Source organism: Phascolarctos cinereus, unplaced genomic scaffold, assembly GCF_003287225.1.
Source record: "Phascolarctos cinereus isolate Bilbo 61053 unplaced genomic scaffold, phaCin_HiC Scaffold_2;HRSCAF=192, whole genome shotgun sequence".
Taxonomy (NCBI): domain Eukaryota; kingdom Metazoa; phylum Chordata; class Mammalia; order Diprotodontia; family Phascolarctidae; genus Phascolarctos; species Phascolarctos cinereus.
Genome location: NW_027555625.1, coordinates 103,163,074 through 103,183,243, shown reverse-complemented (window position 1 = coordinate 103,183,243; position 20,170 = coordinate 103,163,074). Strand labels below are relative to the sequence as shown.

The following is a 20,170-nucleotide window of genomic DNA, read 5'->3' as shown; positions in this document are numbered from 1 at the left end:
GCTGAGAAGTCATTAAGTGTAATCCCCTCATTATGCAAATGAAGAAACTGAGGCACACAGGTTAAGTGACCTACCCCAAGTCATATATAGCTGATGTCTGGTTCAGGGTTTGAACTCAGATCTTCTTACTGCAAGTTCAGTACTCTTATCCGTGGACTATTCAATTTTTGTCTTTTTATCCCTACTGCCAAACGGTGTCCTACATGTGATAGCTGCTTAATGTTAATTACTTGCTTTAAGTTACACAGTTAGTGAGAGCTGCAACTAGAATCTATTCTAGTATAGATACATCTTATATAGAAGCATCTGGTGGCATGGTGGCTAGAGCATTGGGCTTGGAGTCAGGGAGACCTGAGTTCAAAAGTAGTCTTAGACACTTTCTAGCTGTATGACCCTGGGTAAGTCACTTAACTGCTGTTTGCTTCAGTTTGTTCTACTGTAAAATAGGGATAGCAATAGCCCCTCCCTTGCAGGGTTGTTGTGAGGATCAAATGAGACAATATTTTAAAAATACTTATTAGCATAGTGCCTGGCACATAGTAGGCACTATATAAAAGCTGTTCCTTTCCTTTTTCCTTGCTCTTTCCTTTATATATTTCTACCCTTACAGCCACTGCCCTAGTTCAGGCCATCATCATTTCTTACCTGGACTATTGTATTAGCCGTCCAATTTTCCGCTCAGCTATTAGTGATGTTCTTTACATGTCACCCCACCTCCATTCCTCAGCTCAGTCCTCCATTTGCCGTTTAAAGCTCTCTACAACCTGACCTCTTATCTTTCCTGTCTTTTCATATTTTATACCCTCCACATACTCTGTGATCTGGCTACACTGATCTGTCTGCTATTCTTTGCGTAGTTCACTCCATCTCCTACCTCTCTGCCTTTGCTCTAGCTTCCCTCTATGCTTGATATGTTCTTTTTTCTCACCTGCCCCTGAGGCAGGTTTCGTAAAAGACACTGCACAAGCCTTGCTTTATTTCTTTAAGAGGGCTTCCAGAACTTAGTACAGTGACTGGCACATAGTAAGCTTAGCATCTTTACCAACTATTTCCCAGGCCACTCCTATTTATGTGTCAGGTACCCATTTACATGAAAATACAAGAATTGAAGTGAGTCTCCCTTTGGCTTTAAAAGAGGCAGAACCTTTTCTGAGCAACAGTTCTTGATGTAGATTTTTTTTCTCTTTAAAAAATCTATTAGACTTTCCTTTTCTCCTAATGTATTTCTTACTGAAGTTTTTATCTGTATACTATTTATGGTAATGAGGATAGTGGGAGGACTCTTTTCTAGTTTCTAATTAAGTCATGGCCATTTCACAGAATCCTAGAATCTTAGCACTGAAAGAAAACTTGGGAGATAGTAGCTAGTTCAGCCCACACATACCTGAACAAAAAAAATCCCTCTTCAACATACTATCGTGTGGTCCAGTTTTTGCTTGAAGACCTCCTTGGAGGAGCAGCCCCTAATACTTTACCAACTTAGATTCTTTGCACAGTATCATTAGGAAGTTTTTCTTTGTATCGTACCTGAGATTTGCCCTTTTGTACCTTATCTATCTCTTCTAACTTCTTCCAGATGAGACCAAACTTTTGCTTCCCTTTCCTCATAATCTTGACATCATACTTAACTAGTTCAGCATATACCCTTGACTTCCTTGTTGCCTTACTGCCTTTCATTCCCTGCCCCCCCCTCAACTTTGAGTCCACATGTACAATTCTGCTTCTTTATTGACTTTGCAATTGATTTATAAAGGTTAATTTCAGTGGGTGGGGAGGTTAATATTACCACTTGGATGGCCCAGTGATTAGAAAGAGAAGGCAGTTAGAAATCTGTCTATGGTACTAGTTCCTGTTTTAGAGAATACCTAAACATTCTCTAACTCCAGTTCCCTATTATTAATGCTTCCTTCCTCTCTCAGTCTCCTTTCCCCTGACCAGAAAAGAAAGAAAAGGGCAGACTTTCACCCTGTTCCTTATTCTCTTCCCTCAAGTCCTAAAATTAGCAACTAGTTTAATGAAGCAGAGGGGGAGAAGTTAATTTGTTTTAGATAATGTTTTGAGGAACTTTAAAAGCAGCATCCATAGATAAACCAGATTGTTGAAACATGTAAATAATTTTTGGTGACTATTAATAAGCATACAAATAATAATAGCTAGCATCATATAGCGCTTTAAAAGTTTATAAAGTACTTTTTGTGCATTCTCATTTGAGCATTACAATAACCCTATGATAGAAGTACTACAGGTATTATTCTTCCCACCTTATGGATTGGTAAAATGTGGCTTGAAAAGGTTTACTTGTAGTTAATGTCAGAAGCAGAATCAAAAACCAGGTCTCTACTGACTCTTAAGGCCTGCACTCTTTCCACCATATTATATTACTTCCAAAGAGTTAAGTGTAGTTAACTATTGACTTTTTTTCCTTTGTTTAGTTGTTGCCTGACTTAATTAGAAGCAATTTGTAAATATTTTTAAAACCTGTTAGCCTGGACTAATATTGAGAACTTTTGACCTATATGTTCTTTGGAGTGAATAGAACAGTCTTATTCATAGCTTATTTTTAGGTAGAATGTCTTATAGATTTGTATTAAGTATATGTCAGTGTTCACATCATACGACGTGTAAAGCCTTGATGAATTTGAAATAGGTTGTGATTTTTGTTGTTGTTGGATGTGTATTAGCTTAATGAAATCGAATGATTACTCATCAAGGAATGATTCCAGTTACTAGAGAGATACCTTGAGAAGAAGAATGACAATTTGTTTAATCACTATTTTAGCAAATGCTTTAAGTAGGCTTAAAATCTTAGGTCCTATCTGAGATTGGTTAAGCTCCTTTTTAAAAATATGCTTTAGGTTTAGCTTATTTTTGTAGCCATAGATTTTTGTATCACTTTTGTAGATTAACCAATACTTGTTTAATAAAGCAGGGCATGCTAATTTTAGATTTCTTTTTAAATTTTTAGTTGTTGACCTTCTTTATTGGCGAGACATTAAGAAGACAGGAGTGGTATTTGGTGCCAGCTTGTTCCTGCTACTTTCGTTGACAGTATTCAGCATTGTGAGCGTGACAGCATACATTGCCTTGGCCCTGCTATCTGTGACTATCAGCTTCAGGGTATACAAGGGAGTCATACAGGCAATCCAGAAATCTGATGAAGGTCACCCATTCAGGTGAGATGCTTGCCTTCATACAGGGCCTATGTTTTGTAATATTTTATATGGAACATTTTGGGACTTTGCTTTATATTGGTATTATTAGAAATACTGGTATTTCCATTGTCATAAGATCTGTAAGGGCATGTGTTCTTTTTAAAAATTGTTTTAAAAATTAAACTAAAATCTATGAATTTTATACTTTCTTAAAAGTAACTACAAACTCAGAGAAAACTGCTCCTGTATCCAAATGAAGAGCTATTTATTACTTAAAACATATGTTAAATTAGCATTTATTTCTCTGCTTGAAATATGTATTTCTTAGAGCAGATGTCAGTATTAAGTTGATTTTTTTCTGAAAATGAAAATATATCTTTCTAACAGGGTTAGCATTAGCAAGAGGTTGAATTCCAACATAGATACTTAGTCTAGTCAGTCTTATTGAGTCTCCTTTTCCACTGCTGTGCCAATTGTAACATGCCAGTTGCTCCCTCTTTGTCCTTACAATTCAAGACCCAGCGCTTCCAAACTAAATCCTAACCCTTCTTTCCTTCCTAAGAATTCATGTAGCACTTCAGTTATTTTGAAATGTGTTATATTTTTGATGTAACTAGAAGGTAAGTTACATCAGGATAAGGACCAGATCTTCTATTTTTTTGTACTTAACATTCTTCTTAATACCAATAGAAGTTCATTCTTGTGTTAATAATGCATTTATTAAACTGTGTACGTAGAGTAGTGTTAAATTGATGTTAGTTGATAACTATTTTTTAATCTTTTCAGACTATAAAAGACTATCTCTTTATAAAGACTAATGATTAAGCTCACTGACCTTTCTTCATTATGTAATAAAGTTGCATAGATCCTAAATGTATATTATGTTGTCTATTTACTATAGAAACCCGAGGTCTGTAAAATCTTTAAGGAAGAATGTTTGTAATGTATAGCTCCATTGTGTAAATTGTACAGATATTGTATAAATTGTATAGATAGATAGTTATATAGATTCATAACCCTAAAATTAGATTTTTTTTTAAAGGGGGAAAAATTTAGATATGAACTGAAAAATGGGTGTAGTTGTTAGTTGTACTCCGGTTCTGTGCAAGCAGATTTGGGAGGAAGTAGGAGGAAGCTACACTCTTAGTGGGGAAATAAAAATCTCTGTTTTTGCTTCCTTTCACCCTTAGGAGCATTTAATTCTTGGATCAGAGACTTTTAATTCAATTATAGGTCAAATACAACCTATGTTAGCTAGTTTTTGCCTGCTGCATACTTTTGCCCTGTTGCTTGCCTGCTTTGGGGAAATTGACAGTACCCAGAAAGTCAACCCTGAGGTCAGGCAGAAGAGATGGGGTTAGAGATGCCTGCCATCCTCATGCCTTTTTCATTGGTGAAATACCACCAGACTGTGGATCTGGATCCACTGTCATTATCATACTGCAGTGATGGTCTGCCTTTCTCTGTATGCTATATCCTTCCCCCTGGTCCTTAACACATACATCTTACTTCTTTCTATTGTAGTTGGAGGTCAGGGGTAGGTCATTTGGCCATGTCATGGTGGGAGGATGGTACAGGCTATATTCTCTTGGGAATCAGATAACTCCTTCTCTTGTGATGGACTTCCCTAATACCTATAACCTTCATGGGAAATATCTTTGATATTCCTCTTGCTCATAGAGAGAAAGTCTGACTTCCTCTGCTGTGGTTTGGGAATTTGGATCTCAAGGACCCAAACTGAATTTGTCTCAGGTGCCCAAATTCCTTGTTAGAGTGCCACATGCTGGTAGTGGATTGATATAGCATCACTTATGTAGATTTTTTTTTTTGTCTTTATGTGCCTTGATCACAAGTTTGTCTTTACCTTAGATTGATTTGAACAAAAGATTTTCATAAATAGACATTAAGTTCCTTAGGATAGTGATTGGTTAGGTATTTTAATGAACAGAGTTGACATATTTAATGACTATGTATGTAGTCAGTGGACACATCAAAAAATAATAATTTTTGATGAAGAGGGAATAATAGACTTTTAGAGGTAGGATACTGAAAGCTTTCAAATGAGTAACATTCCCATAATCCAGGAGCTGCCCAAATGTGTTGCTTTGAAGTATAGAAAATGGTAGTGAAATGCTTTTTTTTGTTGTTGTTGTTTTTTGTTTTTGCTAAAAGTTTATATCATTTAAACAAAGCTATTTATTTGATGAACTACTATGAAGTGGTAAATTGAGAGAATGCTTGTGCCTGTCTTTTGTTCTGCTTTGCTTTGAAATTGAAAAGTGAAATGATTTGTTAGTTTTATTTATCCCCTATGGTAATTTCTTCAAAATTTAACAATTTTGACTTATGGATATATAAAACAGTTTGAACTGTTTTACTAGGATTGATATTATGTATTTCCATTTATGGGAATTTATTATTTATTTATAAGTTTGTGGAAATTTATCTGGTGACAGATTGAATCATTACTTATAACTTATCTAAAAGTTTGGAATAAAAAGGAGTAATTTGGAAAGAAGTAAATATGTGGTGTTAGGAAAATTCATTGAGATTTCATATTGTTTTTTTCATGACTGAGTACATGAATGAAGCTTACCTAGCACATTGGACCATTACAAACCTTTCCTTGTGTTTCATGTAAAAATGTTACATTTATTTAGTATTAGAATTTTGTTTATTAGTATGTTTTCCTTCAGATATATTTGTTACTAAATGAATGAACATTAAATCTTTCAAATTTTGAACTTGGTATTTTCTCACTAATGGCTAGTGCATTCCTTCGGCAGGGCCTACTTGGATTCTGAAGTTGCTGTGTCTGAGGCATTGGTTCAGAAGTATAGCAGTTCTGCGCTTGGTCACGTCAACTGCACAATCAAAGAGCTCAGACGCCTCTTCTTAGTTGATGATTTAGTCGATTCTTTGAAGGTAGGTTTGTTAACTCTGCACACATTTCTTATTTAAGATTTGGTTTCTATCTGGTTGTAATCATTGTATCAGAAGCCACCAACATAGGAGATTAAAACAATATCTCGGTTAAAGTTGACCTTTACCTTATATAAGGAGATAGGGATGGGCACTAGATTAGTGATTTCATTAGTAGAGCAAAGTCTTGAATGAGGAAACTACCTTTGCTCATGCAGGTCAGCAACTTTTCTGCAACCTATAGTCTTGGAGAGTTGCCTAGAGTCCTGAGAAGTTCTGGGACTTTTCTTTTATGGCTCAGAGGCTTGACTTAAACCTGTGTCTTCTTGTCACCAGGTTCAGATCTCTGGCCTCTCACCCAGTTATCCTCATTAGGGCTCAGACTCCACAAAGTCCTTCTTGAATTCTTTATCATGTCATAGAGCTGATCCTTAGTTCTATTGTGCTGTGGTTCTAAGTATAGCCCTAGCTTTCTAACAAAGTATACACAGGCTCATCTTTAGTCTGCTGCAACTTGCTAATTCTTTTTTTTTAAACTATAAAAACTAGTGAAGCAACTGAAAATACAAAATAGCCTCCAGATCTGTGCTTTTGTAGTGAAGATGGCAAAGATGGGGACAAAAAAGGGAGAGAGTCAGAAGGTTCTAAGAAATATAGTTTTTAGAACTTTCATAAACATTCATTAGCTACTTGTACCCAGAAATCCTTGTTCATTGATTAATAATTCGGTACAATACTAAAAAAAATGGAATTTTATAATCAAATATTTTTTAAAATTGATGATTCATTAAGACTTGCTAATATTTTCATTATTTAGGGATTTTTATTGTTAGGGATTTGATTTGTATTTTTAGTTCTTTCATCTGAGATTTTATTATCTAAGTAAAGGAATACAAAGATAATGATCTCTGTATATAGAGTTCTCTCTGTGTGGCTGTACATCTTTAGTAGATAAAAAATACATTTATCTTAATCATGCAGAAATTTCCATGATTTTAATAATAGGGTTTATTTTTCTGCATGGACTGATCATAATGAATTTCTACAATTGGGGAAAAACAGCCCCCAGGTAAGTTTGTTTTATCTTAATCATAAAACCATAGACTTTTAGAGCAATAAAGGGTCTTTAAGAGATTGTCTAGTCCAGTTATATTATTTTTTAGTTGTAGAAACTAAAGCCTAGGGAAGCCAAATGCCTTCTCTCGTGATACATAGCTAATAAAATTATTTGTGGAACCAAGACTAGAACCTAGATCTCCAGACTGCCCTTACCCCCGCAACAGGCTGCCTTTTCATTTCTTGCCCAACTCGGAAGACCTGCTCACCTTCTCTTCTCCTCTTCTGCTCTACCTCACATTGAAGCCTTAGTTGCAAGAAAAAGCAAATCAGTCTGTAAGGATAAGATTCCTGCTTGTGTGACTCTGGGCAAGCCACTTCTTTCAAATCCTCATCTGTAAAATAGGGATAATAATATTTTGAAATATTTATCTTATAGGGCTATCATGAACTAAATGCTTTGTTAACCTTAATGATATAAACAGGTGAAATGATACTGGTATTTGTGAAGAGACCAGCTAGTTAGTTCTGTCCCTGTACCCCTCTCTTTTTTTTATTTATTCATCCTCCTTGGTAACTAGGTGAAAAGATAGTTTTTAGTCCTAGTTATGAAGTGGGGGAGGGTGTTACAGTTTTTAGTGCCTAGTCTTGTGCTCAGTAAATCTGAAGGGGGATGTCTTTTGAAGTTCAGTAAATTTTATTGGGATAATAACTTTCATAAAAAAGAGACAAATGCTGGCTGGAGAAACCTTTAAAATCCCTTCAGTGGACAGGATTTTTCCTGTGAAACAGTTTTTAACACTTGAAAACACTTCAGGTAAGCCTTCTAAGTGTTTTTAATCCTTTTCCGTTCTTGCCATACATTGGCTATCTAGAGTCTCACATGGCTACCTAACTCCCCAAAGCTTGAGCTAATTCTCAGAAGTTACTGAGTAGCACTCACATGTAAGTTTTAAGCAGTGAAAACTTAGTTTCCTCGAGGAAGGAGTTAGGTTTGCTGATGTCTTTGTATGTATGTACAGTTTAACCATTTTAGTATACTTTTGCAAGCTAGGTAATGTTGAAAGTGTTTCTTCCCAAGTATGTGCAGGGTGGAGTGAAAAGAGCCCTGGTCTTGGAGTCAGAAGATGGGAGTTTCAGCCTGGGATCTGATATTTCTAGCTGTGTGTGACCTTGGGCAGCTTACTTCATATTTCCTTAGTTTTTGCATCTTAAAATAAGGATAATATTTGTATTTCCTTTCCTCACCAAGGCTATTGTGAGGAAGACTTTAAAGTATAGTGACTGGAATGCAAGTTTATTATCATTTCCTTTTCTATTGCCCGACTCCTAAGTTATTCATCACAGAAGTTGCAGGTTGTAGCTGTAGTTCTTTACCAGCCCTTTGGGTCTCAGTGAAATTATTTCTGAGTAGGACAGAGGAGATGTAAGGTACATGGCTGTTCAGTAAATAGAGAGCTAATATCCTGGTGATTCCAAGACTACTTTGTTTAAAGGATGATGTGACAGTTATAGCTTAATAATTTGTTTTAGACTCCTGTATACGGTCATCTCCCCTTTGTATGAAATGCATGCATCTGTTATAGATTTCATTGGAATGTTTGAAAAGTAGTATAAAGTATTTTCGGCAGGGGGTGGGAGGGGATGCAGGGGAGTTCCCAGTATAACTTGATTATAATTTTTATATTAAGTAACTTTCCTATAAAAAAAGACAAAAATATTTAAAAATGAGTTAACATAATAGACTCTTATAGTCAGGAGGCCTAGAATACAGCTAGTCCACCAGAACAAAAGGGTGTGTGAAGTTTTGAGGGTTTTTTGGGTTTTGGGTTTTTTTGTTTGTTTTGTTTTAGTGGTAATATAAACACCTACATAGAGCATGTGTGAAAGGGCAGTAATGGGAAGATGCCACTGTAGGTTTTAGGGCCAGCTGGAGGTGGTTTTATTTATCCTTATGCCTTTCCCAAGACCTAGTACAGTTTACACATAATAGGTACAGAAATATTAGCATATATGAATGAACCAGTGTAGCTTTGAAATGTGGCATGACTTTGTAGAATCCTCAGAAACAACAGCATTTGCAGTGTATCAGTCAGAGATAGGGTAACTTAGCGAAATGTTGTAAAAAGTGACTTTGAGTCTGTAGAGATATTGTGAAATTTAGGGAGCCAAGAAAGTCTCTATAAAACATGTCATTAGGTACAAGGCAAAGGTCAGGCTTCCTGTTTGTTCTTTGTGGAAATGATCGCTACTCACCTTTGGTTATTTTAGCCTTATCAACCAATGAAGACTGTTTTCTGCACGTAACTTTTAAAACTTTTGCTAATGGTGGGAAGATATAACTTTCACATATAGAGATAACTTAAAAGCTTTTGAATGAATCGTGTCTATCAGACTTCTTGTTTATTAATCAAGACAGTTTATTTTTTAAGACTTACTGTCATTTATTTTAAAATATCTCTTATGAAATCAGAATAATTAGGGTGTTGAAATATTTGTCAACAGCAGGGCAAGAGTTTAAATGATTCACCCTAAATAGGGTATGCAGCTAGGAAGGGGTAGAACCAGAGCTTGAACTGCAGGTCTTCTGATTCCAAATATGTTGGTTTTTTTCATGCCAACATGGGGGGAGGGGGATCAAATTGAGCTCATATACAGAAATTGCTTCTAGGTAGGTAGCTTTTGATCCCTTTCTCTTTTAAGGAGAAAAGAAAAACATTTTTGAATGCTACTAAATAGACTTGTTTTCTGTTAATTCAAATTTTTAAAAAGTAAATTAAGCCAATTGTGTGTGTTTTGTTGCAAACTTCAAAAAGCTTAGAATAATTGTATGAGTTTTGCTTGTGAAATCAGGCAGGGATAAAAGTGAATTATGCAAGTTCTGACTCAACTTCCCTATGTTTTCAGTCAATAATTGATTTCCTGTCTAGATTTTGGTAGTAATTTTTTTAGTAGCATAAACCCTACCCTCCTATAGTTTTGCTTAAATTATTTTTTTAATGAGAGAGATTAATTTTTGGAAGTGCCTTTAAATGACTTTGGGGGACAAGTATAGATTAGGAAGGAGCTGGTTTGTGACTGATTTAGGTGTCCCAAAAGTCTTGGTGCAATTTTTAAGTTTTTAAAGCTTTTTTTATTAAAGCTTTCCTTTCCCAAGGCCTAGTACAGTGCATTGCACATAGTATGTACTGAAATGTTTGCGTATTATCAAGTAACAAATTTAGCTTTGAAATAGGACGTAACTTCAGTATCCTCAGAAACAACACCATGTGGAATTAATCAGTTAGAGATGGGGTGACTGAGCAGAAATATAGTATGTTTAATACTATTAAATACTAAAACATAGTATGTTAAAGCTTAATAGCTTCCAAACTGCATTAAGACTTATTGGATGCCCTGTATAAGTAGATGGTGATCCATGCAAGGTTTCTGAAGAGCAGTTGCTCCTGACCAATGGAGTCTTGACCAGTACTTTACATTTACATTTTTAAAAAAATCTTATGGCTATGATAAATAACTACAAAATAAATTAGACCAAAATTGACAGTCTTGTTCCTTTATAATCATACCTACTTGTCCCTATCCAGATTGAAAAGATAAATGAGATTGTAGATATACTAGATTCTATAATAATCATGCCAAATTCATAATTTTTTGAAGTGAAAAAAAACTTCAAATGGAGGAATAGGTAAGGAATCTTTTTAGTGTCACAAGGTGATGATTACTTATCTTTTCCAAAAAAGTAATATTTTGGTTTCCTGTTGCTTACATTTTGAGAATCAAAAAAGGTAAAAGTGGACCTGACTCTCTTAGTCTTCCTTGAACACGATCAGTTTATATAGTGCTATAAAAAGATAACCTTTCTAGGGGCAGCTAAATGGACCTGAATTCAAATCTGGCCTCACACACTTGACACCTACCAGCTGTGAGATCCCGTGTAAGTCACTTAAGCCCCATTCCCTCACCAAAACAAACAAACAAAAAAATACCTTTCTGAGAATCTTGGTTAGTATAAATTGCATTTGTATGAGTCATAGCAGAGAAAACAATAATCAGCTCTAATCTTAGGAAAATATAATGGTTACCTACATTTTTAAAGCCTTTCAGGCAACAAAGTAAAAACCACATTAACAGTATGTAGTAGACATAAGTCAGGATAAGGTTAAGTTTTGGCCCTGAAAACATTTTGGAAAGGCCCTCAGAAGCCTTTTCTAAATCAAAATGATCTACTTGCAAATAATTATGGAGGAATATGATAGCCATGGTTAGTACCTCCTCACAAAACATCAGAAGGCTATTGAAGGAATAAGGTGAAGTTTGAGAATTTGGTGTGAAATTCAGATCACACCCAAGAGCACTTGTGGAGAATTCTAAAGAGAGGAAAACCAACAGACAGTGAGGGAAACTAACCTGTGGGTTTGCTTGGTCAGTGGGAAATGTTGCTATTGGAGTCTAAGGCCCTGAGTCCCACTAGCAGCCCTGCTTCTTAACTGCCCTTGTTACCTGGCATATGAAGGTCAGCTGCAGGAACTAAGGGTCTTGTCATAAATATAACTTTTAATAGACAAGTAGAAGCATAAAGCAGATAACTAATAGGGATGGATAGCAATAAGACCTGTGCTGTCGTTGGTATAAATGTGGAAACTCTTTCTTCCAAGGCACGGGCGCAGCACCTTTTCAGTAATGTAGGAGTTTTAGAGAGTTGCCTGGAGCACTGAGAGAGGGGTTAAGTGATTTGCCCAGAGCACTGAGAAGAGGGGTTAAGTGATTTGCCCAGGCTCACATGGCTTATAGGTGTCAGAGGCAGGATTTGAACCCAATTCTCCTGGCTCTAAGGCCAGCGCTCTCCTATGCCTTGTTGCCTGTCGTGTATAAATAACAAAGTAAAAGGACAGAAAAATGAACAAAACTAAATAATTGTATGTATCTATAAACATATTTATTGATAATCCTGAAACAAAAAATACTTGTTTATATTGATCATAATCCTATCAAATCAAATGTAAACTCCTTTTGATTTTGTGTGTGCATAGGTTTTTAATATATAATTCTTAACAAGGTAGGTTGTCTCTTAGGTCACAATAGATTGAAAACAGCAAAACTGGAAAGAATGGTATGGGGGTATGTGGCAGTAATATTAGTGGCATTGCTTCATTTCACTATATGCATAGTTTGTGTGCATAGTGTGTTTTCTTTCCCTCTCTCCCTGGAATTGTCATGTCTATCCGAAGAAAATTTTAACTGGGAAAAGTATGGGTTTTTATAGCATGATATTTGTTTGTAAGGTGAAGAATTTGTTGGAAATATAAAATTTTCTACAGAATAGAGTTGGACCCAACATAATCTACTAATTTGTTCTGCTAAAGCATCTAGCCAGATTGTGAACATGGTGGTGTTTGTGATTCTCTCTTATAGAAGGGATTTCTTTAGGTTGTGATGTTAAGTGGGATAAATCTCTTAAGTGCTCTACTGCTAAGATTCTTTGATAATGGTTAGAAGGTTAGAATTCTTTTAGTGGTCATTTGGAAGACAAAATTAAACAGTTTCAAAAGCACAAGAACCCAAGTCTTTTAAGGTGTTATTTAACAAAATACTGTTGTTTCCCCCTCATATGCTTGATGTTAAACTAACTGCTAATACTTCAGTGGATCCAGCAATTTACTGATTTATTATTCTCTTTTAAGTACAAATCATATTCCATTTAGGCCTTCACATCTTATCTCGTTTTTGCCCTTATCTTTCCAAATGTTTTCCTTAGAGGATGGATCCTTCCAAAGTATTACAGGCCTTCTGTTATTTTACGTTTACCACATATCATCTTCAGGTGTTATGCATCTGTTATTCTTGCTCAGGCTACATAATCCACCTTTTTCACTCATGCATGTCTTTAATGATGTCTATTGAAACACATATAGTCAGGTCATTTTTGGTGATGCCTGGAAGCCACTCAGGCTTTTCTCCACAAAGTTGTACTCTGTTTCCACAACTCCAGATTGCCAAAGGTCATGCCGACAATGCAGTCTCTGAGTTCTGTCAAGCTGAAAAGACTCTGAATGCTGGCCCAGAGACAGATGGTGGCTGCAGCATGCTCCAAAGTGCCTCTTGATTTAACTCTGCTAGTTTGGGGCACCTGGAAGTGAATGGCAGCTTGCCTAGTAGGTGATGAATTCCTTGGTGCATAACAACCTGAAGGCTATCTTCAAGGGTTATATCTTGAAAAATGGTTGTGAAGAATTTCCTTTTTTCCCCCCGTTTGACTTTGTATTTAATAATCATGTGAGAGACAACAGATGCTGTATAGAACAAATCTGCTCTTGTGCTGGAAAGAGAAGACATTATGGTTCTGTCATTTTCTGAACCACCTCCCTTTCCTACCACTCCCCCCTCCAAAAACCAAAACCAAACCCAGTAGTGCTTTTGAAATTGGATCAGCCGTCCTTGTTATGTCCTTCATGTTGTATTATGGAAACCCTAGCTTTTCAGGAGGGTTTTTCAGTAATCAGGTGATATTTGAGCCTTTGGACCTCTTCCTGAGAGTGACTGATTTACGTGGTCCAGGTGTGAAATCTTGGGATTCCCTTCTTGTGGGTTACAATAAGACCATGTCTGTGTCTGAGTTCCTATGTCTGTGATTAAAGTTAATTACTAAATTGCTATACTGAGGCTGAACACATACTCTAATGTGTGTTGTGTGATTATAAATATGTCAACAATGACTAAAGTGACCTCCTGTCCAGTGTTGAGGGTTAATTGTCTTTCCCAATGAACTTCGGTTTAATGATGGACAAACACAGATTTGTGGCACCATGGCAAACTCACTGAAGTGCATGGTATATTTTTAGCTAGCGTAGCTATTTATTTGGGGAAGGGAGGAAGGTGCTGACTACACCATGAGAGAAATCTTTCCACGAGTAGTTCCACAACAGATGTTAAAAACACGATAGCCTTTCATTTCTTGATCACTGCTTGACTAAGTGAGAGAGAACTTTGTTCTGATATTCAGGCCTACATTCGATTCAGTCAGTTACAGGAGTCCCTACACGTTGCTCCTATTCCTGAAGCTGCTTTTCAAATCCAGAACTAATACGATACAAAATGTTTTCTTGGTTAACTTTACACACATCTCCACTACAGCAGGATTAGCAGCTTTTTCAGATAACCTTGCAGATTCAGGGGTTAGGGCTGATGAGTTGTATGTATTCTCCCCCTTTTTTTCTATTAACAGGGTTGTTGTGTTGACTGCTTCTAAACTGTAAAGCCCTAAAGCAATAGAATGAGTCCTTGTGTGTGGTGACCATAGAGTGCTGTAGTGCAGTGATGTGGTGAGTGACTGAATATGAGAAAAACAGTGCCTGATGTTTGAGAACTTTGAGCCGTGGAAAGCAAACTGTTCATGTTTGAAATGTAATAAGAACAAGACAGTGTGTTGATAAGTCTACCAGAATGTAAATAGAATAAAAATCTTAAAGTTGGAACGATCCTTAAACAGTCATGTAGGCCAGTTTCTGACCTGTGTAGCTGTTGTTCTGTTGGCCTTTTCTTCACTTGTCAGGGTTATTCCATTGTTAAATAGCTCTAGTTGTTAGCAGATTCTTTGCATTAAACAGAAATCTACTGCTCTGTGGTACAAATTCTGATTTCATTGAACCGTTTCAACTGTTTGACTTATCTCCTGTGTACATATCAGCTTTCTGTGATTGTACCAGCCAGGTTACTCCCTCCATCTGTGCCAGGCATTCTTAACCCTTTTTGTACCCTATACCCTTTTGTTAATCTGGAGGAGTTTATGCACTTGTTCTCAGAATGTTTTTAAAATGCAAAAAATACGTAGGATTACAAAAGAAGCCAATCATACTGACCTATGGTTACTAAAATATTTAAAAAGCAAGTTCACAGATTTCAGATGATTGATCTCAAATTGTTTACCTCAGTAAGTTCCTTTGGCCAAAAAATGTAATCATTCTTGGTATATAACCTCCCCAAACTTTATTTAGACTGGTCCTTTAGCCACAGATATATTGCCTATCTCCAGTCCCATATGTCTTTGAAGCTACTTATAGTTTGATAGACTTTGCCAGAGTTTGAGTCTGCTGGTTAGTGTTGAGAGTTTTCTCCACAGTATGATAAGGCAATTGGACCAGGCACTTAAAATAATAAAATTGTAGCATATTTAGAGCAAGAAGGAACCTTAGTGCACATTTAGCCTTCTTGTTTTACAGATGGCCTCTCTGAATTTCAGTTTCCTAGCTGTGAAATGTGGGTCATTATTCCTGTGGTACCTACCTCATAGGGTTGTTATATGACTCAAATGAGATAAATTTTTTTTTATTTTTTTAAATACAAATTTATTTATTTTTAGTTTTCAACATTCACTTCCACAAGTTTTTGAGTTCCAAATTTCTCACCCCTCCCCCTACCCCAAGATGGCATGCATTCTGAATACCCCTTCCCCTAGACTACCTTCTCTTCTATCTCTCCCCCCTCCCTTCTCTCTTATCCCCTTCCCCTTCTATTTTCCTGTAGAGCAGGATAGACTTCTGTACCCCATTTCATGTATTTCTTATTTCCCAGTTGCATGTGAAAACAATTTTTTTAAAAACATATGTTTTTAAAACTTTGAGTTCTAAATTTTCTCCCTTCCTCCCTCCCCACCCACCCTCATTGAAAAGGCAAGCAACTCAATATAGGTTGTACATGTGCAGTTATGGAAAACACTTCCATAGTAGACATGTTGTGAAAACCTAACTCTATTTCCCTTAATCCTATCTTGCCCTCCCATTTATTCTGTTCTTTCTTTTGACCCTGTCCCTCCTCAGAAGTATTTGCTTCTGATTACCCTCTTTCCCAATCTGCCCTCTTCTCTATCATCCCCCTGCTCTCTTGTCCCCTTCTCTCCCTATTTTCCTGTAGGGTAAGTCAGATTTCCATGCCCAATTGAATGTATATGTTGTTCTCTCCTTAAGCCAAATCCTATGAGAATAAGATTCCCTCATTCCCTCTCGCCTTCCCCTGTTTCCCCTCCACTGTGAGAGACTTTTCTTTTCTGTTTTTTTTTTGTGAGATAATTTACCCCATTCTGCCTCTCCCTTTCTTCTCTGAGTATCATCTTCTCTCATCCCTTAATTTTATTCTCCAGATATGACCCCTTAATCTTCAACTCACCCTGTGCCCTCTATCTATCTATCTATCTATCTATCTATCTATCTATCTACATATAATTTTTTTCCTTCAACTACCCTAATACTGACAAAGTTCTCATGAGTTACAAATATCATCTTTCCATGCAGGAATGTAAACAGTTCAATCTTAATAAGTCTCTTATGATTTCTCTTTCCTGTTTACCTCTTCATGTTCCACTGGAGTCCTGTATTTGAAAGTCAAATTTTCTATTTAGCTCTGGTCTTTTCATCAGGAATGCTTGAAAGTCCTCTATTTCACTGAATGACTATTTTTTCCCCTGAAGGATTATACTCAGTTTTGCTGGGTAGGTGATTCTTGGTTGTAATCCTATCTCCTTTGCCCTCTGGAATATTATATTCCATGCCCTGCATTCCTTTAATGTAGAAGCTGCTAAATCTTGTGTTATCCTGATTGTGTTTCCACAGTACTTGAATTGTTTCCTTCTGGCAGCTTGTAATATTTTCTCCTTGACCTGGGAACTCTGGAATTTGGCTGTTTTATTCCTAGGAGTTTTCCTTTGGGGATCTCTTTCAGGAGGAGATCTATGGATTCTTTCAATTTCTATTTTGCCCTCTGGTTCTAAAATATCAGGGCAGTTTTCCTTGATAATTTCTTGAAAGATGATGTCTAGGCTCTTTTTTTGATCATGGCTTTCAGATAGTCCAGTAATTTTTAAATTTTCTCTCCTGGATCTATTTTCCAGGTCAGTTGTTTTTCCAATGAGATATTTCACATTGTTTTCTAATTTTTCATTCTTTTGGATTTGTTTTACAGTGTCTTGATTTCTCATAAAGTTCCTATCTTCCAATTGCTCTATCCTAATTTTTAAGGAAGTATCAAATGAGATAATTTTAAAAAATGTATTGTTATTATTTTTATTAATTTATTTTTAGTTTTCAGCAATCACTTCCATATGCTTTTGAGTTTTAAATTTTTTCCCCCTCCCTTCCCCCTCTCTCCCCAAGACAGTGTGCAGTCTGGTATGGGCTGTACATATACATTCCTATTAAACATATTTTCACATTAGTCATGTTGTAAGGAAGAATTAGAACCAATAGGAGGAACCACAAGAAAGAGGAAACAAAACAAAACAGAAGGGAAAAAAAGAGCAAATAGTATGCTTCAATCTGTATTGAAACTCCATAGTTCTTTCCCTGGGTGTGGATAGCATTTCCCATCGTGAGACTTTTGGAGATGTCTTAGATCCTTGCATTGCTGAGAAGGGCTAAGTCTATCAAAGTTAGTCATTGCACAACGTAGCTGTTGCTGTATATAACGTTCTCCTGATTTTGCTTATTTCACTCAGCATCGGTCCATATGTGTCTTTCCAGGTTTTTCTGAAGTCCATCTGCTTATCATTTCTTATAGCACAATAGTATTCCATTACATTCATATACCACAACTTGTTAAGCCGTTCCCCAATTGATGGGCATCTCCTCAATTTCCAATTCTTTGCCACCACAAAAAGAGCTGCTATGAATATTTTTGTACATGTGGGTCCTTTTCCCATTTTTATGATCTCTTTGGGATACAGCCCTAGAAGTGCTATTGCTGGGTCAAAGGCTATGCACATCAGATGAGATAATTTGTGCAAAGCATTTTGCAGATTTTAAAGCCCTACATAAATGTTGAAAGGAAAGAATTATTGGAAAAAGAAGGAAGATAAATTGGGTCAAGAGATGATGAATCTCATTGAAATTTTGCTCATGCTAAAGTCTGTTAGCTTGAAAGGAGAAGATGAGAAATGGGAATAGAAAAGGAAATCCTGCCAGTTAAACTACCTTTGTGACCTTGGAGCAGTTGCTTATTTCTTCTTGGTTTCAGTTTCCTTATCTGAAATGAGTATTGAGATAAGTGATCTGTGAAGTTCCTTCTGGTCCTATGGTCTTGTAATTATGGTCCTGCTTTCTTAGACTAGGTTCACATAGCCTGCCTTGCCATACCAGGACCCTGATGATCAGGGATTTTACTCCCTTCAGATACAAACACAAATGCAGTGCAAGGCCTGTAAGTGCCTATTTCTAGCATATTTTGCAATACACACGTGTATATATGTATCTGTATGTATATATGTCTACATGCATACGCACACACTGTATCTTGTCTCCTTCTATAGAACGTAAGGTCCTAGAGAGCTGGGTCTTTGCATCGCCACTGCCTAGAACAGTGCCTGGCACAAAGCAGGATCTTACCAAGTGCTTGTTGACTCATAGAAAATGTTCAGCCACTAGGGAGCTCTCGGGGGAATAGTGACTACAAAGCCTGGTGTATAGTAATGGCACCAGGTGTAAACTAGAGGAGGGAAGAAAGGGGGCAGGGAGAATTTGGAACTCAGATTTTTAAAAAATGAATGTTAAAATTTGGGAATGTAATTGGGAAATATTTGATGAAATAAAAATAAATTTAAAATATTATTGAGAGATACTTAAAATAAATGAAAACACAGTAAGATATATATATATACATATATATATACATATATATATGTATGTATGTATGTATGTATAACATTACATTTTAAAATGAAGTCAGCATGTGTCTTACAAGGATCCTTATGTATAGTTTAGTGGCCCTCATTCCTACATGAGTTTTGATACCACTACTCTAGAATCTCTGGTATGTGACCTAGATGGGGATTAGGGGTTTGGGGTGTCGATGAGAGATAAGGCTGTAAAGCTAGATGTGAAGCAGTTTATATATGTCCTTGAATACCAATCAATTAATCAATATTTATTAAGCTTCTACTATGTGCCAGGCACTGTTCTATGCTCTGGGGATACAAAAAGAGGCAAAGGCAAGGGCAGTTTCTACCCTCAAGGAACTCCCAGTTTAACAGAGGAGACAACATGCAAACAAATCTATACAGATTAAGCTATGTGCAGAATATATAGGAAATAATTAACCAGAGGGAAGGCATTGGAATTAAGAGGGGTTGTAGAAGGCTTCCTGTAGAAGGCAGGATTTTAGTTGTGACTTTAAAGGAAGCCCAGGGAGGTCAGTAATTGGAGGAGAGGGAGAGGGTTCCAGGCTTGGGGGACAGCCAGAGAGAATGCCCAGAGCTGAGAGATGGAATGTCTTTTTTGTGGAATAGGAAAAGGAAAAGGAAACTGTGCCACCAGATTAAAGAATATATGTCAGGGAGTAAGGTGTAAAAATACGAGGCCATTGGTGGCTCAGTGGATAGAGCACTGGGCCTGGAGTCAGAAAGACCTGAGCTCAAAACCAGCCTCAGACACTTACTAGTTATGTGATCCTGTGCAAAATTACTTAACCCTGTTGGCCTCAGTTTCCTCATCTGTAAAATGAGCTGGAAAAGGAATTGGCAAACCACTCCAGTAACTTTGCCAAGAAAACCCCAGATAGGGTCATAGAGTGTCAGACATGACTAAACAATAACTAAAAAAAGGTATAAGAAGACTGGAAAGTTAGGAGGGGTGTAGATTATGAAGAGCTTTGAATGCCAAACAGAGCATTTTGTATTTTCTCCTGGAAGCAGCAGGAAGCCCCAGAGTTTATCAAGCATGGTGGAGGAAAGGGAGAGGAGGTGAGAGGGTGTGTGTGTGTGTGTGTGTGTGTGTGTGTGTGTGTGTGTGTGTGTGTGTGTGTGTGTGTGTGTATGTATACACTTTAGTGGAAGGAGTGGAGTGGAGAAAAACTTGAGGTACGCAGACTTACCAACAGGCTGTTAAAATAGTGTAGCCGTGAGCTGATGAGGGCCTGCACCAGAGTGCTGACAGCGTTAAAGGAGAGAAGGAGGCATATTCAAGAGAGAGTGCAAAGGTGAAATGGAGAGGCTTTGGCAACAGAGTGGTTATGGGGAGTGAGAGACGGTGAGGAGTCTATCCTAAGATGACTTCTAG

General features: G+C 36.9%; 1 protein-coding gene across 1 annotated transcript in view; it reads left to right on the top strand.

Annotated features, from left to right (window-relative positions):
* The window catches only part of RTN4 (reticulon 4), a 74,701-nt gene that overhangs the window by 49,110 nt on the left and 5,421 nt on the right, over positions 1-20,170 (top strand). Inside the window, 2 exon segments of the mRNA XM_020996213.2 lie at positions 2,966-3,173; positions 5,939-6,077. Coding sequence (XP_020851872.1) covers positions 2,966-3,173; positions 5,939-6,077 — 347 coding nt within the window.